Raw genomic sequence first — 25,505 nt, 5'->3', positions numbered from 1 at the left:
GTCTCCGTTTAGGAGGACGGGGTCCGGGAACAGATAAAAAATCCTCTGTGAGCTCTGCAGAGCGAGTCGTAACAGCAGAAGCGCCCTGAGAAGGGGGCTGATGCATGGTCAGCAGAGTCCGGGACAACTGTCCCATGGAGTCGGCAAAGGACTGGGAGATAGCGTTAGAAAACGATGCTACCCAAGCCGGGGGTTCAGCCACCGGGGCTGGAGCAGCCGGAGAGACCCTTGGGGAGGCTCCAGGCTGAGGCACCACCATGTTAGAGCAGGCATCACAATGTGGATATGTGCTCGGTTCAGGCAGTATGAGCCGACATGCAGTGCATATAGAGTAAAGCCTTGCAGCCTTGCTCCTAGTGAGAGACATGCTGCTGAGGTGGAGGCTCTGCAGTAAAGAACACACTCCTTCAGAATGACCCCCAGAGAGTGTACAAGAAAGTCCACAACCAGAGGTTGTGGCTTACCAGACCGCTTTTTGTGTGCCCTCCGGATTCCACAGCTCGGACCCCCAGACAGATGCAGAAACTGCAGCAGCCAGCGCCGATCAGTGTGTGAACGCTGATAAAATGGCGCCGGAGTGAGGAGGGGGGGCGGGACCTAGCCCAAGAGCGGGAACCGGAGGGCCAAGGAGAAATACAGGGGAGGGAAACATCTCCTCAGAGAGGAGTGTCCTCCCCTGTGCTGAACGGCCGGTGGGCGGCGCCGCACTGTTCCCCTGCATGACTGACATGCAGGGGCACTGAAAACGAAACTAGGCCGCATCTGAAGCCGGGGCCTAGATTTTTCCATGCGGCCGACGAGCAGGCACCCTCGGCGCGGTTCTCAGGAAAAAAAAACAGAGAACCGGCCGGAAATCACAGCAAGTGAACAAAACACACTCTCCCCACAATACATGTACAAGGGACCCCTGAATAACGTCTCAATACTTAGCTTATGAGACGCAGGGCCAGGTCCCTGGGGAGTGAGCGCTCCGTCCGGCAGGAACCTGAAAGGGCTGCGGATGGAGACCGGTCTCCTGCAAAGCAGTGAGAACCGTGATGGCTCCCACTTCAAGCCAGAGCCTCAGGGGATGGTGAAGGAGCGCGGCATGTAAGGCTCCAGCCTTGTAAATCAACCTTAACCGCACCGCCGACACAGTGGGGTGAGAAGGGACATGGCGGGAGTCCAGATTGGACCCGCTTTTCTTCCAAATCTTTAAAATCAAAAATCAGAGAATGCATGTGTGTGTGTGACCTCCTGAACACAAAGCATTGAACTGGTTGGATTTGTCATCCGGGGGGTGCATATGCTCGGAGGGAGGAGCTACACTTTTAGTGTAGTACTTTGTGTGTCCTCCGGAGGCAGAAGCTATACACCCATGGTCTGGGTCTCCCATAAGGAACGATGAAGAAAACTAAGAAGTAGGCAGAACCTAACTTCACAAATGGGCGACAGCCGCCTGAAGGATGCGTCTGCCCAAGCTCGCATCTGCCGAAGCATGAGCATGCACTTGGTAGTGCTTCGAGAAGGTATGCAGGCTAGCCCAAGTGGCAGCCTGACAGACTTGTTGAGCCGTAGCCTAGTGCCTAAAAGCCCAATAGGCACCAACAGCTCTGGTCGAGTGTGCCTTGATCCCCGGCGGAGGAGGCACCTGAGTACTCTGGTAGGCGTCCGAAATAGTCGATCTAATCCAACGGGCTAAGGTCGGCTTAGAAGCAGGGAGGCCCTTGCGCCGACCTGTGGTTAGCACAAAAAAAGAGAGGTGCACCGCCTGAGCGCAGCGGTGCGAGACACATATATCCGGAGAGCACGCACCAGATCTAGAGTATGCAGCGCTTTTTCAAAGCGATGAACAGGGGCCGGACAGAAGGAAGGTAAGGTAATGTCCTGGTTAAGGTGGAAGGGAGAGACCACCTTAGGAAGAAAGTCCGGAGTCGGACGGAGAACCACCTTGTCTTGATGAAAAACTAAAAAAGGTGACTCCGAAGAGAGCGCAGCAAAATCAGAGACTCTCCTGAGAGAAGTTATGGCAACCAGAAAGGCCACTTTCTGAGAAAGACGATACAAAGAAACCTCCCTAAGAGGCTCAAAAGGGGGTTTCTGCAATACCGTGAGGACCAAGTTAAGGTCCCAGGGATCCAAGGGCCGCCGATAAGGCGGAATGATGTGAGACGCACCTTGCATGAAGGTGCGGACCTGAGCCAGCCGAGCGAGACGCCGCTGGAACAGAACTGACAGAGCTGAGACTTGTCCCTTGGGAGAGTTGAGGGACAGTCCTAGCTGCAGACCGGACTGTAGAAAAGACAGAAGGGTCGGCAAGGAGAATGGCCAAGGAGGATGGCCGGTAGAGCGACACCAGGACAGGAAAATTTTCCAAGTCCTGTGATAGATCTTAGCGGAGGAAGACTTACGGGCCCGAGTCATAGTGCAGATGACTTCAGGAGGAATACCAGAAGCCGTCAAAATCCAGGACTCAAGAGCCACGCCGTCAATTTGAGGGCCGCAGAATTCGGGCGGAAAAACGGACCTTGCGAGAGTAGGTCTGGACGGTCTGGGAGATGCCACGGCACCTCTACGGACAGTTGGAGCAGGTCCGGATACCAAGCTCGCCTGGGCCAGTCCGGTGCAATGAGGATGACTCGACGGCCCTCCATTCTGATCTTGCGCAGGACTCTGGGCAAGAGAGCTAGAGGGGGAAACACGTAGGACAGATGAAACTGGGACCAGTCCTGAACCAGAGCGTCCGCGGCGAAGGCCTGAGGATCGTGGGAGCGAGCCACGTAAACAGGAACTTTGTTGTTGTGACGGGATGCCATTAGGTCCACGTCCGGAGTGCCCCATTTGCGGCAGATTGACTGAAACACTGCCGGGTGCAGGGACCACTCGCCACCGTCCACGCTTTGACGGCTGAGATAATCTGCCTCCCAGTTTTCCACGCCTGGGATGTGGACTGCGGATATGGTGGACTTGGAGTCCTCCGCCCATTGAAGGATGCGTTGTACCTCCATCATTGCCAGGCGGCTGCGTGTCCCGCCTTGGTGATTGATGTAGGCAACCGCTGTCGCGTTGTCTGACTGGACTCGGATGTGCCTGCCCGCCAACAGGTGGTGAAATTCTAGGAGAGCCAGGAGCACGGCTCTGGTTTCCAGCACATTGATTGAAAGGGCTGACTCGGACAGAGTCCAAGTGCCCTGCGCTCTGTGGTGGAGATGTACCGCTCCCCAGCCGGATAGACTGGAATCCGTGGTGAGAATCACCCAGGACGGGGCCAGGAAGGAGCGCCCTTGGGACAGGGAGAGCGGCCGAAGCCACCACTGAAGAGAGCTCCTGGTCCGTGGCGACAGAGCCACTAACCTGTGTAAGGAGGAAGGCCGCTTGTCCCAACAGCGGAGAATGTCCAGCTGCAGGGGGTGCAGATGGAACTGGGCAAAGGGAACAGCCTCCATGGACGCCACCATTTGACCCAGCACCTGCATTAGACGCCTGAGGGTATAACGGCGGGGCCTCAGCAGAGAGCGCACCGCTAGCTGAAGTGACTACTGTTTGATTAAGGGCAACTTCACAAGTGCCGGCAAAGTCTCGAACTGCATCCCTAGGTACGTGAGACTCTGGGTCGGAGTCAGAGTGGATTTGGGAAGATTGACAAGCCACCCGAATTGGGCTAGAGTGGTGAGAGTGAGCGAGACACTCCGCTGACAGTCTGCGCTGGATGGAGCCTTGACTAGAAGGTCGTCCAGGTAAGGGAGCACTGCCAACCCCTGGAGGTGCAGAACCGCAATCACTGCTACCATGACCTTGGTGAATACCCGAGGGGCCGTGGCTAACCCGAAGGGGAGAGCCACGAATTGGAAATGATCCTCTCCTATTGCAAAACGTAACCAACGCTGGTGTGAAACTGCAATTGGCACATGTAGATAGGCATCTCTGATGTCGATGGACGCCAGGAAATCCCCTTGGGTCATTGAGGCAATGACTGATCGCAGAGACTCCATGCGAAAATGCCGCACCCGAACATGCTTGTTGAGAAGCTTGAGATCCAGGATGGGCCGGAAGGTACCGTCCTTTTTGGGAACTAGGAAGAGGTTTGAGTAAAAACCTCTGAACCGTTCCAGAGCGGGAACTGGTACAATTACTCCGTTTGCCTGCAAGGATGCCACGGCCTGTGAGAAGGCGGCGGCCTTGGAGCAGGGTGGAGTTGAGAGAAAAAAATCTGTTTGGCGGACTGGAAGATAATTCTATCCTGTAGCCGTGGGAGATGATATCTCTCACCCACTGATCGGAGACTTGCTTTAACCAAGCGTCGCCAAAGTGGGAGAGCCTGCCACCAATTAAGGACGTTGCTGGAGCGGGCAGAGAGTCACGAGGAGGCTGCCTTAGTGGCAGAATCTCCTGCGGTCTTCTGCGGACGCGCTTTTGGGCGCCAGTTGGATTTCTGGTCCTTAGCTGAGTTAGCGGACGAGGCGGAGGGCTTAGAGGACGACCAGTTGGAGGAACGAAAGGAACGAAACCTCGACTGATTCCTACCCTGGGCAGGTTTACTGGCTTTAGTTTGAGGCATGTAAGTACTCTTCCCGCCAGTAGCTTCCTTAATAATTTCATCCAGCTGTTCACCAAACAGCCGGGAACCAGCAAAAGGGAGCCCAGCAAGGTACTTCTTTGAAGAAGCATCTGCCTTCCACTCTCGAAGCCACAAGATCCTGCGGATAACGATGGAATTAGCCGAAGCCACTGCAGTGCGGTGAGAAGCCTCTAGCATGGCAGACATGGCATAAGATGAAAAAGCTGAAGCTTGAGAAGTTAAGGTAACCATCTCAGGCATAGATTCCTTGGTGAGGGAATGCATATCCTCTAGAGAAGCAGAGATGGCTTTGAGAGCCCACACTGCTGCAAAAGTCGGGGAAAACGCGGCCCCCGCCGCTTCATACACAGATTTGGCCAGAAGGTCAATCTGACGGTCAGTGGCATCCTTAAGTGAGGTGCCGTCAGCCACCGACACAACGGTCCGGGCTGAGAGCCTAGACACCGGGGGGTCTACCTTTGGGGAGTGAGACCACTCCTTGACCACCTCAGGTGGAAAGGGAAGAAGGGAATTTTGTTACTTACCGTAAATTCCTTTTCTTCTAGCTCTTATTGGGAGACCCAGACGATTGGGGTATAGCTACTGCCTCCGGAGGCCACACAAAGCACTACACTAAAAAGTGCAAGGCCCCTCCCCTTCTGGCTATACCCCCCCGTGGTATCACGGGTTCTCCAGTTTTAGTGCCAAAGCAAGAAGGAGGAAAGCCAATAACTGGTTTAAACAAATTAACTCCGAGTAACATCGGAGAACTGAAAAACCGTTCAACATGAACAACATGTGTACCCGCAAACAACAAAAACATCCCGAAGGACAACAGGGCGGGTGCTGGGTCTCCCAATAAGAGCTAGAAGAAAATGAATTTACGGTAAGTAACAAAATTCCCTTCTTCTTCAGCGCTCTATTGGGAGACCCAGACGATTGGGACGTCCAAAAGCTGTCCCTGGGTGGGTAAAGAAATACCTCATGTTAAGGCTGCAAAACAGCCCTCCCCTACGGGGGTGTCACTGCCGCCTGCAGGACTCTTCTACCTAAGCTGGCATCCGCCGAAGCATAGGTATGCACCTGATAATGCTTGGTGAAAGTGTGCAGACTGGACCAGGTAGCTGCCTGGTACACTTGTTGAGCCGAAGCCTGGTGTCGTAATGCCCAGGACGCACCCACGGCTCTGGTTGAGTGGGCTTTTAGCCCTGAAGGAACCGGAAGCCCCGCAGAACGCTAGGCCTCTAGAATTGGTTCTTTGATCCATCGAGCCAGGGTGGCTTTAGAAGCCTGCAACCCCTTGCGCGGACCAGCGACAAGGACAAAAAGTGCATCGGAACGGCGCATGGGCGCCGTGCGGGAAATGTAGAGTCTGAGTGCTCTCACCAGATCTAACAAACGTAAGTCCTTTTCATACCGGTGAACCGGATGAGGACAAAAGGAAGGCAAGGATATATCCTGATTAAGATGAAATGAGGATACGACCTTAGGGAGAAACTCCGGAATGGGGCGCAGCACTACCTTGTCCTGGTGGAACACCAGGAAGGGAGCCTTGGATGACAGAGCTGCCAGCTCAGACACTCGCCGAAGCGATGTGATCGCAACGAGAAACGCCACCTTCTGTGACAGGCGAAAAAGGAAACTTCCTTCAGAGGCTCGAAAGGCGGCTTCTGGAGAGCAACTAATACCCTGTTGAGATCCCATGGATCTAACGGCCGCTTGTACGGGGGTACGATATGACAGACCCCCTGTAGGAACGTGCGCACCTTAGAAAGACGTGCTAGACGCTTCTGAAAAAACACGGATAGTGCCGAGACTTCCCCCTCAAGGAAGCCGAGCGACAAGCCCTTTTCTAACCCCGATTGCAGGAAGGAAAGAAAAGTAGGCAATGCAAATGGCCAGGGAGACACTCCCTGAGCCGAGCACCAGGTTAAGAAAATCTTCCACGTTCTGTGGTAGATCTTAGCAGAGGTGGACTTCCTAGCCTGTTTCATGGTGGCAACGACCCCTTGGGATAATCCTGAAGACGCTAGGATCCAGGACTCAATGGCCACACAGTCAGGTTCAGGGCCGCAGAATTCCGATGGAAAAACGGCCCTTGGGACAGTAAGTCTGGCCAGCCTGGTAGTGACCACGGTCGGCCGACCGTGAGATGCCACAGATCCGGGTACCACGATCTCCTCGGCCAGTCTGGGGCGACGAGTATGACGCGGCTGCAATCGGATCTGATTTTTTGCGCAGTACTCTGGGCAAGAGTGCCAGAGGTGGAAACACATATGTGAGCCGGAACTGCGACCAATCTTGCACTAAGGCGTCTGCCGCCAGAGCTCTGTGCTCGCGCGATCGTGCCATAAATGCCGGGACCTTGTTGTTGTGCCGAGACGCCATTAGGTCGACGTCCGGCACCCCCCAGCGGCGACAGATTTCCTGAAACACGTCCGGGTGAAGGGACCATTCCCCTGCGTCCATACCCTGGCGACTGAGGAAGTCTGCTTCCCAGTTTTCTACGCCCGGGATGTGAACTGCGGATATGGTGGATGCTGTGTCCTCCACCCACATGAGGATTCGCCGGACTTCCTGGAAGGCTTGCCGACTGCGCGTCCCTCCTTGGTGGTTGATGTATGCCACCGCTGTGGAGTTGTCCGACTGGATTCGGATCTGCTCTCTTTCTAGCCACTGCTGGAAAGCTAGTAGGGTAAGATACCCTGCCCCGATTTCCAGAACATTGATCTGAAGGGTGGACTCCTGCTGAGTCCACGTCCCCTGAGCCCTGTGGCGGAGACAAACTGCTCCCCACCCTGACAGACTCGTATCTGTCGTGACCACTGCCCAGGATGGGGGTAGGAAGGATCTTCACTGTGACAATGAGGTGGGAATAAGCCACCATTGCAGAGAGTCCTTGGCCGTCTGGGAAAGGGAGACTTTCCTGTCCAGGGAGGTTGACTGCCCGTCCCATTGGCGGAGAATGTCCCCTTGCAGTTGGCGCAGATGAAACTGCGCAAAGGGAACTGCCTCCATGGCTGCCACCATCTTCCCTAGGAAGTGCATGAGGCGCCTTAAGGGGTGCGACTGGCCTTGAAGGAGAGACTGCACCTCTGTTTGCAGTGAACGCTGCTTGTTCAGCGGAAGCTTCACTATCGCTGATAGAGTGTGAACTCCATGCCGAGATACGTTAGTGATTGAGTCGGTGACCGATTTGACCTTGCCAAATTGATGATCCACCCGAAAGTCTGGAGAGTCTCCAGCGTAACATTCAGGCTGCGTTGTCATGCCTCGAGGGAGGGTGCTTTGACGAGTAGATCGTCCAAGTAAGGGATCACCGGGTGTCCCTGAGAGTGCAAGACTGCTACCACTGCTGCCATGACCTTGGTGAACACCCGTGGGGCTGTCGCCAGACCGAATGGCAGAGCTACGAACTGAAGATGGTCGTCTCCTATCACAAAACGTAGAAAACGTTGGTGCTCCGTAGCAATTGGCACGTGGAGATAGGCATCTTTGATGTCTGTTGAGGCAAGGAAGTCTCCTCGAGACATTGAGGTAATGACGGATCGGAGGGATTCCATCCGGAACCGCCTGGCGTTCGCATGCTTATTGAGCAGTTTTAGGTCCAGAACAGGACGGAAGGAGCCGTCCTTTTTTGGAGCCACAAAGAGATTGGAGTACAAACCCTCGCCCTCGTTCCTGAGGGGGGACAGGGATCACCACTCCTTCTGCTCTTAGAGCGTCCACCGCCTGCAGCAGGGCATCTGCTCGGTGGGGAGGTGGGGCCGTTCTGAAGAATGGAGTCGGAGGACGAGAACAGAACACTGTCCTGTGCACGTGAGCACAATGTCCGTCACCCACCGGTCTGTGACCTGTGGCAGCTAAATGTCGCCAAAGGCGGGGGAGTCTGCCATCAACCGCGGATGCGGAGAGAGAGAGAGAGCTGAGAGTCATGAGGAGACCGCCTTGGTAGCGGTTCCTCCGGCTGCCTTCCTTGGGCGTGATTGAGCCCGGCCGGAATCTGAGCCCGTCTGAGGTTTTGTAGCCCTTTTGCACGAGGACAATTGGGACCTGCCCGAGCTTGGGAAGGACCGAAACCTCGACTGTACTTTTAGGACAGCATTAATAGGGTAAGTCGCAGTGCAGACATTGCGGAGTTACGGACGCCTCTGCGGTACAGATGTACATGTGCTCAAGGCCAGCTGCGCAAGAACAGCTGAAAAGGTTAGGTTGCCTATACGGCTGTGAATGCCGGAGCAACCGACACGCCGATAGCCTCCTAGACAGATTTCAACCAGAGTCCATCTGTCTGTGAATGGCATCTTTAAGTGAAGCCCCATCTCCAGTGCAACTATGGCTCTAGACGCAAGCCTGGAGATTGGAGAATCCACCTTTGGACCCTGGGTCCAGCGCTTGACCACGTCAGGGGAAAAGGGATAACGTGTATCTTAAAAACGTTTGGAGAAGACGCTTATCTGGTAAGCGTGGTGTTTCTGGACTGCTTCTCTGAAGTCAGCGTGGCCAGAAAAATACTCAATATCCGTTTGAGATACTGAAAAGGGACTTCTCCTGCTGTGAAGCTGACTCCTCCACTGGGGGAGCTGAGGGAGAAAGATCCAACCTTCCATTGATGGACGCTATAGGATCATTCCGTATGGCGTTACCATCCGGTGTATCCGGATTGATAGCGATGTCAGGATCAAAGTCCTGGAGAGCTGCCTTATCATACAGAGAGTCCTCCTGGGACCCCCCCGTTCCAAATGAGGTTGGTCAGGAAGATTGCCCATGGCCTGTCTGGACTGCAAGTCTCTATCTTATGACAATATATCTGTCGAAACTGCAACTCCGTCCCTGTCCTTGGACAGGGATGACAGGTGGTTTCTTTGGCCACGACTAGTAGAGACCCCGGCAGACGAAGCGCTAGAGACCCCGGCAGACGAAGTGCTACAGGGGAGCATGCACACAATGGGACGGTGTCATGAACAGCATCCCATGTAGTAAAAACAGCACTGAAAATCTGTGTTGCTTTTTTGCCGCTGCCGACTAGCCATCTAGAAGTATATAGCCAAGATTGGTGACCGTACAGTGCAATGTATAGCATACAAGCATAAAGTACAAATGAACACTGCAGCACAAGCAATACAAGCAGCATAGAAGCCTGTGCCCTGGCACCTCTGCTCTTCTGCTGCTGTAGACTAGTCATCTAGGGGAATATAGCCCAGAAGAGTGACCATACAGTGCAATGTATAGCATACAAGCACAAGTACAAATGCACACTGCAGCCCATGCAATACAAGCAGCATAGAAAAAAAAAAAAAAAACCTGTGCCCCAGCACCCTTGGTTTTCTGCTGCTGTAGTCTAGCCATTCCAGGAGAATATAGCTAAGACTAGCGACTGTACAGTGCAGTGTATAGCATACAAGCATAAACACAAATGAACACTTCAGTACGTGCAATACAAGCAGCCTAGAAAGCCTGTGCCTTAGCACACCTGCTTTCCTGCTGCTGATGTGTCGCTCTCCAAGCGGGCATATAGCGACCTATGCAGTTAAAATACACATGTACACACTGCAGTATATATTGGGGTCAGCACTATGTGTGCCGCTTACCGCCCGCCTATAAGCGGGTGTATGGTCGCCACCGTCCTGCCTGGTTGCCGAAAGTCCGAGCTCGGACTGCAGTAATGGCTGCCGGCGTCTTCCCCAGCTCGTGTGAGGAGGGGCGGGCCGTGGGCGTGCCCCAAGTCAGAGCGGGAATCCGGCGTCCGACAGTGTGCAGTGAGAGGGCTGGAGCATGTAAATAAGGCTCCAGCCCTCGGCGCTGCTGATTGCTCAGCGCCTGTCCCCTTCCCTGAGTGACAGGGAGGGGGCGGGAACGAAGCGGCACTAGGCCGCAGAAGCCGGGGACTGGATTTATAAGCGCCGCCGCCGTAAAAGCGCAGTCGGCGCCCAGTCCCCGGCGAACTACAAGTCCCAGCCGCGCCGCCGCTCCCGGAGCGTCCGGCGCGGTAGTTCCCAATACACAAAGTCACTCAGCAAAGCTGCAGTGACTGTAACCCTTTACTGTCCCCGGCGCACTAGCACACCCAGCAAGTCTGGAGTGTGCTGTGCCTGTGTGTACGGGGACACAGAGTACCTGTAATGGTGCAGGGCCATGTCCCTGAACGGTACTCCAGCTCCGTATCCAGCAGGTTCAAATGGGTCTGTGGATGGAGCCCGGCGTCAGAGCTTTGAGGCCGGCAGGATCCCACTTCCTCAGAGCCCCCCAGGGGGATGTGGAAGGAAAGCAGCATGTGGGCTCCAGCCTCCGTACCAGCAATAGGTACCTCAACCTTACAACACCATCAACGGGTGAGAAGGGAGCATGCTGGGGGCCCTATATGGGCCCTCTTTTCTTCCATCCGAAATAGTCAGCAGCTACTGCTGACTAAAATCTGTGGAGCTATGCATGGATGTCTGACCTCCTTCGCACAAAGCTTGAAAACTGGAGAACCCGTGATACCACGGGGGGGTATAGCCAGAAGGGGAGGGGCCTTGCACTTTTTAGTGTAGTGCTTTGTGTGGCCTCCGGAGGCAGTAGCTATACCCCAATCGTCTGGGTCTCCCAATAGAGCGCTGAAGAAAACGGTCATCAGAACCACGCTTTGGAAAGCGTTTGTCAGGACAGGCCCTGGGTTTGGTCACAGCGGCCTGAAAACTGGAGTGGTTAAAGAACACACTCTTTACTCTCTTAGGCGAGGTAAACTGGTGCTTTTCTGCCAGAGAGGGTTGCTCCTCTGCTACTGGCGGATTGAGATCCAGCACAGAATTAATAGAAGCAATCAAGTCACTAAGATCTGAGTCACCCTCGGAAAGATCGATGGGGTACATGGAGTTAGCCTCCGAGCCCCTCGTAAGGGCATCCTCCTCATCTTGCGAGTCAGCTCTTGAATCAGAGCCGCGGGATGAGGAGGGAGAGGAAACCCTGCGCCTTCTCTTAGGAGGACGGGGTCTGGGACCTGATGATGAATCCTCTGTGAGCTCCGATGGACGGAGGTCAGAGGATAGGGATCCTAAAGGACCCTTAGCAAGAGCATTAGAGGCACCCTGTGAGGAGGGCTGATGCATATTCATAAAAGTCCTGGACAAATGTCCCATGGACTCAGCAAATGACTGGGATATAGACCTAGAGAAGGACTCTACCCAGGCCGGGGGTTCAGCCACAGGTGCAGAGGCAGCCGGAGAGACCACTGGGGGTGAGACTCCAGGCTGTGGCACCGCTAAGTTAGAGCAGACATCACAATGTGGATAGGTGCTTGGCTCAGGCAGCAGGAGCTTACATGCAGCACATACAGTATAAAGCTTTGGAGCCTTGCTCCTCGTGTGAGACATGCTGCTGGAATGGGGACAGCTTCTACAAAGAGAATGAACCCCAGGGAGTATATACAGAGGTCCACAACCAGAGACCGGCTGTGGCTTACCAGACCGCTGGAAGCGGTGTTGTGTGCCCTCCAGATCCCGAAGCCCGGACCCCCAATGCACAGCACCTCAGCAGGGATGCAGAGTGCAGGATGGCCCAGCGCAGAGTGAACCCTGTCCAAGAAAATGGCCGCCGGAGCGAAGAGAGGGGGCGGGACGGGGGCGTCCCTGTACGAAAGCGGGATCTGGAGGGCCATAGAGACCTGCAGGGGAGGAGACACGCCCCAGCAGTGGGGAGTGTCCCTCCCCTGTGCAGGACGGCCGCCGGGAGGAGCCGTGCCTGTCCCTCTGCATGAGTGACATGCGAGGGTAGTTAACAGAAACTAGGCCTCCGGCAAAGCCGGGGCCTAAATTTAAGCGTCGAGGCCGACGCGCAGGCACCATCGGCACGGTTCTCGGGCGAAAGCTAGAGAACCCGCCGGAAATGCCAAAATAAATACATTCAGCATACTCTCCCCATACAATAAAGAACAGGGACCCCCAACATATAAACGTCTCAGGTACTTAGCTGCTGAGACGCAGGGCCAGGTCCCTGGGGATGAGTGCTCCGGTCCAGCAGAATCCTCAAGGGGCTGTGGATGGAGACCGGTCTCCTGCCAGGCATGGAGACCGTGCTGGCTCCCACTTCAAGCCTGAGCCCAGGAGGGATGGTGAAGGAACACGGCATGTAAGGCTCCAGCCTTGGAAATCAACCTTACAACACCGCCGACACAGTGGGGTGAGAAGGGACATGCCGGGGGTCCAGACGTGGACCCGCACTTCTTCAATCTCTTCCAAAAAAAGAAAAAAATCATGAGAATGCATGTGTGGATGTATGCCTCCTGAACACAAAGCGATAAACTGGCTGGGACTGGCTCACCAGGGGGTGTATAAGCTCAGAGGGAGGAGCTACACTTTTAGTGTAGTACTTTGTGTGTCCTCCGGAGGCAGAAGCTAAACACCCAAGGTCTAGGTCTCCCAAAGGAACGATAAAGAAATAAGCCATGGCAGGATTTTTAGGGCTTTTTAAAGTATGCTTAAAATATAAGCCCTACTCCAAAAATAAGTCCTTGTTTTGGTTCATTTTTGCATACCATACTGAGAGTATCCTGACATAGGGCTTGGGCAGAACTTTCAGGATATGTAACTTTTATTGCTGTATGTTGCCCCGCTGTGTTGCTGTAAGCCACAGAAACTTAAGTTGCGAGCCGGCTAGTCAAGAGTATGTTAATGCAAAATGAATATTCACCTATTCCCCTGCCCACCCCTCTGTGCAGACACACTGCTGTATTACTCATCCAAGGATCACATTGCATTCCTCAGACTGGCTGGCGGCTCTCCTGACCTGAGAGTGACAGCTGCATAGAAATACATGCTGTCAATATCCGGTCAGGAGAGCCGCCAGCCAGTCCGAGGATTGCAATGCGATCCTTGGGCAAGTTATACAGTTGTCTGACAGCGCTCAATCCCTTATGCTAGCACAGAGGGGTGGGCGGGGGAAGGGGTGAATATTCATTTTTCATTAACATACCTTTAGCCGGTGCACAACTATTAACTTTCCAGGGTTTACTGCAACTCAACAGGGTAACATACAGCAATAAAAATTACATATTCTGAAAGAGCTGCCCAAGCCCTTATTGTTCTTCATGGAAAAAAGAGAATTTTGTTACTTACCGTAAATTCTTTTTCTTATAGTTCCGTCATGGGAGACCCAAACCATGGGGTGTATAGCTTCTGCCTCCGGAGGACACACAAAGTACTACACTCAAACGTGTAGCTCCTCCCTCCTAGCATATACACCCCCTGCTAGCCAGTCCTAGCCAGTTTAGTGCAAAAGCTGAAGGAGGACATCCACCCACAAGTAGAGACAGAGTAAAACCCGGAACAACCGGAACCTCTGTCTGCAACAACAACAGCCGGTGAAGACACACGGAACAAGAAACCTGCCAACAGGCAATAGGGAGGGTGCTGGGTCTCCCATGACGGAACTATAAGAAAAAGAATTTACGGTAAGTAACAAAATTCTCTTTTTCTTTATCGTTCCTATGGGAGACCCAAACCATGGGACGTTCTAAAGCAGTCCATGGGTGGGAATAAACAGACAAACTGAGAAGTAGGCGAAACCTAACTTCACAAATGGGCGACAGCCGCCTGAAAAAAGCGTCTGCCCAAGCCCGCGTCTGCCGAAGCATGAGCCTGCATTGGGTAGTGCTTCGAAAAGGTATGCAGACTAATCCAAGTGGCAGTCTGACAGACCTGGTGAGCCGTAGCCTGGTGCTTGAAAGCCCAAGAGGCACCGACAGCTCTGGTCAAGTGTGCCCTGATCCCAGGCGGGGAAGGCACTTGAGTACACTGGTAGGCATCGGAAATGGCCGACCTAAGACGAACCAGGGTCGGCTTAGATGCCGAGAGACCGCTACGCTGACTAGTGGTCAGCACCAGAGAGAGGTGCACCGCCTAATAACAGCGGTCCGAGACACAAAGATCCGGAGCGCCCGCACCAGATCCAGGATATGCAACGCTTTTTCAAAGCGATGAACAGGAGCCGGACAAAAGGAAGGCAGGGAAAATGCCCCGGTTAAGGTGGAAGCAGCAACCACCTTAGGGAGAAAGTCCGGAGTCAGACGGAGACCACCTTGTCTTGATGAAAAACCAAAAAAGGGGGTGACTCAGAAGAGAGTACAGCCAAAACAGACTCTCTTGAGGGAAATTATGGCCACTAGAAAGACCACTTTCTGTGAAAAACGAAACAAAGAAACCTCCCTGAGAGGCTCAAAGGGGGGTTTCCGGAAACCGTGAGGACCGGATTAAGGTCCCAGGGCTCCATAGGCCGCCGGTAAGGCGGAATAATGTGAGATGCGCCCTTGAAGGAGCGCACCTGAGCCAGCCGGATGATACGCCGCTGGCACACACTGACAGAGCCAAGAGCTGTCCCTTAAAGAGGGATAGTCCTAAGCTGTAGACCGGACTGTAGAAGGGACAGGAGGGTCGGCAAGGCCAAAAGGCCAAGGACACTTCGGAGCTCGAGTCATAGTGGAGATGACTTCAGGAGGGATACCAGAAGTCGTCAAAATCAAGGACTCAAGAGCCACGCCGTCAATCTGAGAATCCAGAATTCTGGCGGAAAAAAAAAAAAACGGACCCTTTGAGAGAAGGTCTGAACGGTCCGGAAGATGCCATGGCAACACTACGGACAGATGGAGCAGGTCAGGGTACTAAGCTTGCCTGGGCCAGTCTGGAGTATGAGAATGACCCAACGGCCCTCCTTACTGATCTTGCGCAGGATTCTGGGCAAGAGCTAGAGGGTGAAACACGCAAGACAGACGAAGCTGGGACCAAACATGCACCAGTGCGTCTGCCGCAAAAACCTGAGGATCGTGGACCGCGGATGGACAGCTGAGATAATCTGCCTCGCAGTCTTCACGTCTGGGATATGGGCTGCGGATATGGTGGACTAGGAGTCCTTCGTCCACTGAAAAATGCGTTGAGCCTCCAACATTACCAGGCGGCTGAGTGTGCCGCCCTGGAGGTTGATGTAGGTAAACGCTGTTACGTCGTCTGACTGGACTCGAATGTGCCCAGCCGCCAACAGATGGTGAAAGGCTTAGAGAGCTAGAAACACAGCTCTGATTTCCAGCACATTGATCCAGAGGGCTGATTCGGACAGAGTCCAAGCGCCCTGCGCTCCGTGGTGGAGAAACACTGCTCCCCAGTCGGATGGACTAGTATCCTGGTGAGGATCACCCGGGACGGGGCCAGGAAGGAGCGTCCCTGAGACAGAGTGGCCGAAGCCACCACTGAAACGAGCCCCTGGTCTGTGGCGAAGCCACCACCCCGTGGAAGGGGGAAGTTCGCTTGTTCCAACAGCGGAAAATGTCCAGCCTCCGAGGAGGAGAAACTGGGCAAGGGAATCACTTCCATTGACGCCACCATATGATCCAGTACCTGTATTTGGTGCCTGATGGAACAACGTCGACCGCCAGCAGAGGGACTACTGTTTGACTAAGGGCAGCTTCACAAGTGCCGACAGTCTCGAATTGCGTCCCTGGGTACGTGAACTTCTGGTTCGAAGTCAGAGTGGTCTTGGACAGAATGACAAGCCACCCGAATTGGTTAGCGTGGCGAGAGTGAGCGAGGCACTCTGCTAAGAGTCTGCACTGAATGAAGCCCCGACAAGAAGGCCGTTCAGGGCAAAAGATCACTGCCAACCTCTAGGGGTGCAGGACCCTAATCACAGCTGCCCCAACCTTGAGAGTACTCGAGGGGCCGTGGCTAACTCCAAGGGAAGAGCCACGAATTGGACCACCCCGATTGCAAAACGTAGCCAACGCTGGTGAGAAGCTGCGATTGGCACATGCAGATAGACATCTCTGATGTCGATGGATGCTAGGGAATGTCCTTGGGTTATCAATTGATCCGGTGAAAATACCCGGAACAAGACCGAGACTCCATGTGAAAACGCCGCACCTGAACATGCTTGAAAAGCTTGAGATCCAGGTCGGAAGTACCTGCCCTCTACGGGGACTAGGAATAGATTTAAGCAGAATCTTAGAACCGTTCCCAATTGGGAACCGGTACAATTACTCCATTGGCCTGCAAGAATGCCACGGCCTGTGAGAAGGCGGCGGCCTTGGAACAGGGGGGAGTTGACAGAAAAAATCTGTTTGGCGGGTGGATAGAAATCTATCATGTAGCCATGGAGAAGTAATCCCGCCCCCACTGATCGGAGACGTGTTAAAATCATACGTCGCCAAGGTGGAAGAGCCTGCCACCGACCAAGGACGTTGCTGGCGTGGCCAGATAGCCCGGAGGAAGCTGACTTAGTGGCAGCATCTCCTGCGGTTTCTGAAGACGCGGCTTCGAGCGCCATTTGGGTTTTACGATCCTTGGCCGAACTAGTGGACGAGGCCGAGGGCTTAGAAAACGCTCAGATGGAGGAACGCAAGAACGAAAACCTCCGCTGATTCCTGCCATGGACAGGTTTCCTGATTTGGGATTGTGGCATGGAAGAACTCTTCCCGCCAAAAGCTTCCTTAACAATTTCATCCAGTTGTTTTCGAAAGACTGGTCCCAACAAAAGGGAGCCCAGCAAGGAACTTCTATAGAAGCATCTGCCTTCCACTTCCGAAGCCACAGGAGCCTGCGGATAGCGAGGAAAGTAGCCGAGGCCACCGCGGTGCGGTGAGAGTCTCCAGCATGGCAGACATGGCATAGGATGAAAAGGCTGAATCTGGAAGTTCAGGCAACCATTTCGGGCATAGAGTCCCTGTGAGGGAACGCATCTCCTCTAGAGAAGCAGAGGAGGCTACGAAAGCCCGCACTGCTATAAAGCTGAGGAGAACGAAGCTCCTGCCGCCCCTAAACAGATTTGGCCAGAAGGACAACCTGGTGGACAGCAAAACTATAAATGAGGAGCCATCAGCCACTGATATAACGGCCCGGGCTGAGCCACCCTTGGTGAATGAGCCCACTCCTTAAACACCACTGGTGGAAAGGGAAACAGTCATCAGAACCACGCTTCATGGGAAGCGTCTGTCAGAGCAGACTCTGGGCTTGGTCACAGAGGCCTGAAAAACTGGAGTGGTTAAGGAACACACTCCTTGTTCTCTTAGGCAAGGTAACTCCGGCAGATTAAGGTCCAGTACAAAAGTAATGTACAGTGGGATCCCTATAGAGGTGCCGTCAGCCACTGATACAACTATCCGGGCTGAAAGTCTAGACACCGGAGGGACCACCCTTGGCAAATTAGCTCACTCCTTGACCACCACTGGTGGGAGGGAGAAACAGTCATCAGAACTCCGCTTTGGGGGTCTGACAGGACAGGCTGTGGGCCTGGACACAGTGGGCTGAAAACTAGAGTGGTAAGGAACACACTCCTTGTTCTGTTTAAGGTATACTGATGCCTTTCTGCCAGCGGGGAGTGCTCCCCTGATACAGGCGGATGGAGTACAAGTATAATGGACGCAATCCCATCATTAGCATCTGCGTCACCTTCGGACAGATCAATGGTACATAAAGTAGCGTCCGAGCCCCTGGTAGGGACATCCTCCTCGTCCAGTGAGTCAGCTCGTGAATCAGAGCTGCGGGACGGGGAAGGACAGGGGACCCTGCGTCTCCATTTTAGGAGGACGGGGTCTGAGACCAGGAGAGTCCTCCGTGAGCTTTGCTGAGCGAGTAGCAGCAGAAATACCCTGAGAAGGGGGCTAATGCATGCTCCGCAGAGTCCGGGACCGTCATCCCCTGGAAAGAGCGGATTCTGCCCAAACCGGGGGTTCAGCCACCGAAGTCGGAGCAGCTGGAGGGACCACTGATGAGCCTCCAGGCTGACTCTGCGTCTCCTGTGTTTATGTGCTCGGTACCGGCCGTACGAGTCCTCATACAGTGCAAATTAAAAACAGCCCTGCAGCCTTGCGCTGATGTGAGACATGCTGCAGAGGTGGGGGCTCTGACCAGAGTGGCCCCCAGCAGAGTATATAACAGATAAAATAAGCAGCTGCACAAACCGGAGGTTGTGGCTGCTAGGCCGTTTAATAGACATTTTTGTGCCCCCAGTCCCTCAGCCTGGGCCCCCACTTGTCACAATGTGGAATCTCTGTGCCTATGCAGGCACAGAGAACGCTGAGAAAATGGCGACCAAAGCGAGGAGAGGGGGCGGGGCCTACTCTGAGAGCGGCAAATGAGGTAGACAGGGCAGGGAATCCTTCCTCAGTGAGGAGTGTCCCTTCCCTGTGCTGCACAGCCGCTGGGCGGAGCCATCCTGTCTCTCTGCGTGACTGACAAGCAGAGGCAGTGGAAACCGAAACTAGGCCTCAGGCGAAGCCGGGGCCTAGATTTAAACATGCGGCCGGCGTGCAGGCACCATCGGCGCGGTTCTCCAGTGAAAACTGGAGAACCGGCCGGAAATGTTAACACAAACATAAAACACACTCTCCCCACAAAATAAAGTATAAAGGACCCCTGGAAAGACCACCTTCTGTGGTAATAACGTCTCATGTACTTAGCTTGTGAGACGCAGGTGCCAGGTCCCTGGGGGATGAGCGCTCCGTCCGACAGGATCCTGAACAGGGCTGTGGATGGAGACCGGTCTCCTGCAAAGCAGTGAGAACCGTGTTGGCTCCCACTTCAAACCAGAGCCTCTCAGAGGGTGTTGAAGGAGCGCGGCATGTGAAGGCTCCAGCCTTGGAAAATCAACCTTAACAGCACCGCCGACACAGTGGGGTGAGAAGGGACATGCCGGGAGTCCAGACTGGACCCGCTTTTCTTCCAAATCTTTGATCCAAAGAAAAAAATCAAAAATCAGAGAATGCATGTGTGTGTGACCTCCTGAAACACAAAGCATTGAACTGGCTAGGACTGGCTAGCAGGGGGTGTATATGCTAGGAGGGAGGAGCTACACGTTTGAGTGTAGTACTTTGTGTGTCCTCCGGAGGCAGAAGCTATACACCCCATGGTTTGGGTCTCCCATAGGAACGATAAAGAAAATATGAGACAGCCCCTAAAAATAAGCCCAAGTGCATAATTCAGAGCCCAAAGTAATATAAGACCCTGTCTAATTTTCGAGAAACACGGGTATTCATAAATAGCAAAGGGACCCATGGAGGTTTTCAATATAAAATTACAGAACAGGATTTTAATGTGTGAATGTAGTCGTCAATAATAAATCCAAATCTATCCTGCTGACCTCTGTAGCATAGATCTGGAAGAGCAGCCACACGATATACCAGGTGGTGAGCAGAAACACTCCCGACAGCCAAATCTGGTAAAATAGCGACACATCGAGGAGACCACGAATAGTATCCAGCGGAGGCAAATGTCTGTAGAGACAAGTCACAGGTTAGCGGATAAATTACTACCATGCACAAATTATATAGCGAATGCCAAGGGTGCGCTACATATAGCCTATAGCAGGTTACAGTCACATTTCCGTCTGCATATTCCATTTGTCTGTTCGATTTTGAGGGAAAGAATTAATGAACAAAATGGATTTGTTACATAAATAATTCAAAGGGAAGCAGAGGGGCCTTACTGATTTTGGGGCAAAGTTGTGTGTCAATTTTAGGCTATGTGCGCACGTGTGCGCTCTGCACGGCACCTAAAAAGGTGCGCTTCAGAGCGCAGCTGAAAAGCTCCGTTCTGAAGCGCACGGTGCCGGCGAGAACGTGCGCTCTTCCTGCAGCTCCTGCCATAGACAGAGCAGGGGCTGCCGGCAAAGCGCACGGAAGAAGTGACATGTCACTTCTTAGAACGCAGCGATTCGGGCAGCAGCCGAATCGCTGCGTTCTAATATGCCACGTGCGCACGGCTCCTGCACAATCTCCATAGACTGTGCAGGGGACGCAGGACGTATGCAGTTACGCTGCGCTACAAAGCGCAGCGTAACTGCATGAATTACGCACACGTGCGCACATAGCCTTAAGATGGAAAAAAAAACAAAACCATCATTAAAACTTTTTCTACAATTTTTAAAAAAGTGACAAGACAGAATGCAGTTGGACCCCATATAATGGGGGTCTCTCTGCTTCCATTTGTATAAGTTCTGCAACGACATCAAATCAGTTTGTCTTTGCCTCAAAAAAGAGAAAACAGATCGTCTGAACAGCAGTGTGACTGTAGACAATTTTTCGGTTTATAAGATGCACCGGATTACAAGACACACCCCAAATTTAGGGGAAAAAAAAAAAAAAAAAAGGGGAGGGGGTCAATCTTACAATCCTGTGGTCGCTTACTGGGGAGGGATGGGAGTGGTGGTGCAGTGGGGTCACAGGAGGCAGGGGCGGTGTTGGAGCTGGCGATACTGCGGGTGTCTCAGATGCTGTGAGGTAGGCAACTTCCAAAAACTGTCAACTGTGCGCAGATTGAGCTATAAGCTCAATGACAAGCCGAGATCTTATCTGTGCATGCGCCACCTCCGGGCGCCATTTTCCTTAAGTCTGGGAGATTAATTGGCTGGAGGTGACACGTGCGCAGATGAGATTTTGAGCCAAGAGCTTCATCTGCGCACACGCAGCCTCTGGGTGCCCTTATTTGAATCCTACACCGCCAACATTTTCATGATGCCCCTGCTTCACAGCCTGCCACCGCAGCTGGCGCCCCAGCACAGCCCGCCACAGCACGGGCAACAGCACAGCCCGCCACAGCACGGGCAACAGCACAGCCCGCCACAGCACGGGCAACAGCACGGGCCACAGCACAGCCCGGGCCACAGCCCGGGCCACAGCCCGGGCCACAGCACAGCCCGGGCCACAGCCCGGGCCACAGCACAGCCCGGGCCACAGCCCGGGCCACAGCACAGCCCGGGCCACAGCCCGGGCCACAGCACAGCCCGGGCCACAGCCCGGGCCACAGCCCAGCCCGGGCCACAGCGCAGACGGGCCACAGCCCAGCCCGGGCCACAGCGCAGACGGGCCACAGCCCAGCCCGGGCCACAGCCCAGCCCGGGCCACAGCGCAGCCCGGGCCACAGCGCAGCCCGGGCCACAGCGCAGCCCGGGCCACAGCGCAGCCCGGGCCACAGCGCAGCCCGGGCCACAGCGCAGCCCGGGCCACAGCGCAGCCCGGGCCACAGCGCAGCCCGGGCCACAGCGCAGCCCGGGCCACAGCGCAGCCCGGGCCACAGCGCAGCCCGGGCCACAGCGCAGCCCGGGCCACAGCACAGCCCGGGCCACAGCACAGCCCGGGCCACAGCCCAGCCCGGGCCACAGCCCAGCCCGGGCCACAGCCCAGCCCGGGCCACAGCACAGCCCGGGCCACAGCACAGCCCGGGCCACAGCACAGCCCGGGCCACAGCACAGCCCGGGCCACAGCACAGCACGGGCCACAGCACAGCACGGGCCACAGCACAGCACCTGCCTCCTGCGACCCCTCTCTACCACCTCCCGGTAAGGTGCATTCAGATTATAAGACCTTTTGGGAGGAAAAGTGTGTCTTATAATCTGAAAAATATGGTCTATGCCCTAAGAATTATTGCAGCCCTTTGGAGAAGTACAATTTTACTCAACAAAAAAAATATTTACCACTGGTTTATATAACCTGTGAACATACAAAAAAACAAAACAAAAAACAAAGTCTTATTGCCAAAAAGCAAGTTATTCCCTTTCTATAAGAGAAGGGATAAATTGCTATCCCTGGAGATCCAAGTGTTTGGATCCCTCCATGTTCAGCCTCCACAGCCATTCATTATCCATGAGAAAAAGGGAATTTTGTTTACTTACCGTAAATTCCTTTTCTTCTAGCTCCTATTGGGAGACCCAGACAATTGGGTGTATAGCTTCTGCCTCTGGAGGCCACACAAAGTATTACACTTTTAAAAAAGTGTAACCCCTCCCCTCTGCCTATATACCCTCCCGTGGACCGCAGTTTGGTGCAAAAGCAGGAAGGAGAAAACTTATAAATGGTCTAGAGCAAATTCAATCCGAAGGATGTTCGGAGAACTGAAGACCATGAACCAAAAGAAAAAAATCAACATCAACAACATGTGTACACAAAAGAACAACCAGCCCGAAGGGCACAGGGGCGGGTGCTGGGTCTCCCAATAGGAGCTAGAAGAAAAGGAATTTACGGTAAGTAAAGAAAATTCCCTTCTTCTTTGTCGCTCCATTGGGAGACCCAGACAATTGGGACGTCCAAGAGCAGTCCCTGGGTGGGTAAACCAATACCCCAAGCAAAAGGCCGGAAACGGCCCCCTCTTACAGGTGGGCAACAGCCGCCTGGAGGACTCGCCTACCTAGACTGGCGTTTGCCGAGGCATAGGCATGCACTTGATAGTGTTTCGTGAAAGTGTGCAGGCTGGACCACGTAGCCGCCTGACACACCTGCTGAGCCGTCGCCCGGTGCCGTAATGCCCAGGACGCACCAACGGCTCTGGTAGAATGGGCCTTCAACCCCGAAGGGGGTGGAAGCCCAGAAGTACGGTAGGCCTCAAGAATAGGTTCCTTGATCCACCTAGCCAAGGTGGACTTGGAGGCCTGAGAGCCCTTACGCTGGCCAGCGACAAGGACAAAGAGCGTGTCTGAACGGCGCAGGGGCGCCGTGCGAGACACGTATACCCGGAGTGCTCTCACTAAATCCAAAGAGTGCAAATCCTTCTCACACTGGTGAATTGGATTAGGACAAAAGGAAGGTAAGGAAATATCCTGATTTAGATGAAAAAGGGGATACCACCTTAGGGAGGAATTCCGGGACAGGACGCAGAACCACCTTATCCTGGTGGAAAACCAGGAAAGGAGATTTGCATGACAGCGCTGCAAGCTCAGACACTCTCCGAAGTGATGTGACTGCAACCAGGAAGGCCACCTTCTGAGAAAGACGGGAGAGAGTGACATCCCGCAACGGCTCAAAAGACGGCTTTTGAAGACCCGTCAGAACCCTGTTAAAATCCCAAGGTTCCAATGGACGTTTGTAAGGTGGGACCATGTGGCAAACCCCCTGCAGGAACGTGCGGACCTGCGGACGTCTGGCTAGTCGCGTTTGAAAAAACACGGAGAGCGCCGACACTTGGCCCTTGAGAGCCGAGGGACAAACCCATATCCATTCCAAATTGTAGAAATGAAAGAAATGTGGGTAAGGCAAACGGCCATGGAGAAAAACCGTTATCAGAGCACCAGGATAAGAAGATTCGCCAAGTCCTGTGATAGATCTTAGCGGACGTTGGTTTCCTGGCTTGTCTCATGGTGGCAATTACATCCTGAGATAACCCTGAAGACGCTAGGAGCCAGGACTCAATGGCCACACAGTCAGGTTGAGGGCCACAGAATTCAGATGGAAAAACGGGCCTTGGGACAGCAAGTCTGGGCGGTCTGGAAGTGCCCACGGTTGACCCACCGTGAGATGCCACAGATCCGGATACCACGACCGCCTCGGCCAGTCTGGAGCGACGAGAATGGCGCGATGGCAGTCGGACCGGATTTTGCGTAGTACCCTGGGCAGCATCGCCAGAGGGGGAAACACATATGGCAGTCGAAACTGCGACCAATCCTGGACCAAAGCGTCCGCGGCCAGAGCTCTGTGATCCTGAGACCGTACCATGAAGGCCGGGACCTTGTTGTTGTGTCGTGACGCCATGAGATCGACGTCCGGCGTTCCCCAGCGCCGGCAGATCTCTCGAAACACGTCTGGGTGAAGAGACCATTCCCCCGCGTCCATGCCCTGACGACTGAGAAAATCCGCTTCCCAGTTTTCCATCCCCGGGATGTGAACTGCGGAGATGGTGGAGCCTGTGTTTTCCACCCACAGCAGAATCCGCCGGACCTCCTGGAAGGCTTGACGACTGCGAGTGCCGCCTTGGTGGTTGATGTAGGCGACGGCAGTGGCGTTGTCCGACTGGATTCGGATCTGCCTGCCCTCCAGCCACCGCTGGAAAGCCAATAGGGCTAGATATACTGCCCTTATCTCCAGGATATTGATCTGAAGGGATGATTCTATTGGAGTCCAGGTTCCTTGAGCCCTGTGGTGGAGAAAGACCGCTCCCCAACCTGACAGGCTCGCGTCCGTGGTGACCACGGCCCAGGTTGGGGGTAGGAAGGATTTTCCCCGGGACAGAGACGTGGGGAGGAGCCACCACCGAAGTGACGTTTTGGTTGCGAGGGAAAGAGAGATGTTCCTGTCGAGAGAAGCCAAACTCTTGTCCCATTTGCGAAGAATGTCCCATTGAAGTGGCCGTAGATGGAATTGCGCAAACGGCACTGCCTCCATAGCTGCAACCATCTTCCCCAGGAAGTGCATGAGGCGCCTTAAGGAGTGTGACTGACCCCAAAGAAGGGACTGCACTCCCGCCTGCAGAGAAAGCTGTTTGTCCCGCGGTAGCTTGACTAACGCTGGCTGGGTATGGAACTCCATCCCGAGGTAAGTCAGTGATTGGGTCGGCGTCAACTCGGATTTTGGGAAGTTGATGATCCACCCGAACTGTTGGAGAGTCGCCAGAGTGACGGTAAGACTCCGTTGACAAGCCACCCGAGAAGGAGCCCTTACTAGGAGATCGTCCAAGTAAGGGATCACCGAGTGGCCCTGAGAGTGCAGGACCGCCACGACGGAAGCCATGACTTTGGTGAAAACCCGTGGGGCTGTCGTCAGGCCGAAAAGCAGTGCCACGAACTGGAGGTGTTCGTCCCCGATGGCGAAACGCAGGAAACGTTGGTGTTCGGGTGCGATCGGCACATGGAGATAAGCATCTTTGATGTCGATTGATGCTAGGAAGTCTCCCTGTGACATCGAGGCGATGACCGAGCGGAGAGATTCCATCCGAAACCGTCTGATTCTCACATGTCTCTTGAGCAGCTTGAGGTCCAGAACGGGACGGAATGACCCGTCCTTTTTTGGCACCACGAACAAGTTGGAGTAAAATCCGCGACCACGTTTCTGAAGGGGAACGGGAATCACAACTTCTTCCATCTTCAGAGCGTCCACTGCCTGAACAAGTGCGTCGGCCTGTGCGGGGGGTGGGGAGGTTCTGAAGAAACGAGCCGCAGGTCGAGAGCTGAACTCTATCCTGTAACCATGAGACAGAATGTCTATCACCCAACGGTCTTGAACGTGTGGCCACCAGGCGTCGCCAAA

The 25,505-nt window shown here is 54.2% G+C and overlaps 1 protein-coding gene across 1 annotated transcript in view; it reads right to left on the bottom strand.

Annotated features, from left to right (window-relative positions):
* Window positions 1-25,505, bottom strand: part of NDC1 (NDC1 transmembrane nucleoporin) — a 130,457-nt gene that overhangs the window by 72,744 nt on the left and 32,208 nt on the right. Inside the window, 1 exon segment of the mRNA XM_075321079.1 lies at window positions 19,637-19,769. Within this exon segment, the coding sequence (XP_075177194.1) occupies window positions 19,637-19,769 (133 nt within the window).

Source organism: Anomaloglossus baeobatrachus, chromosome 8 (assembly GCF_048569485.1).
Source record: "Anomaloglossus baeobatrachus isolate aAnoBae1 chromosome 8, aAnoBae1.hap1, whole genome shotgun sequence".
Lineage (NCBI taxonomy): Eukaryota > Metazoa > Chordata > Amphibia > Anura > Aromobatidae > Anomaloglossus > Anomaloglossus baeobatrachus.
The sequence above is the reverse complement of the archived record's forward strand: the minus strand, read 5'-3'. Positions and strand labels throughout refer to the sequence as shown.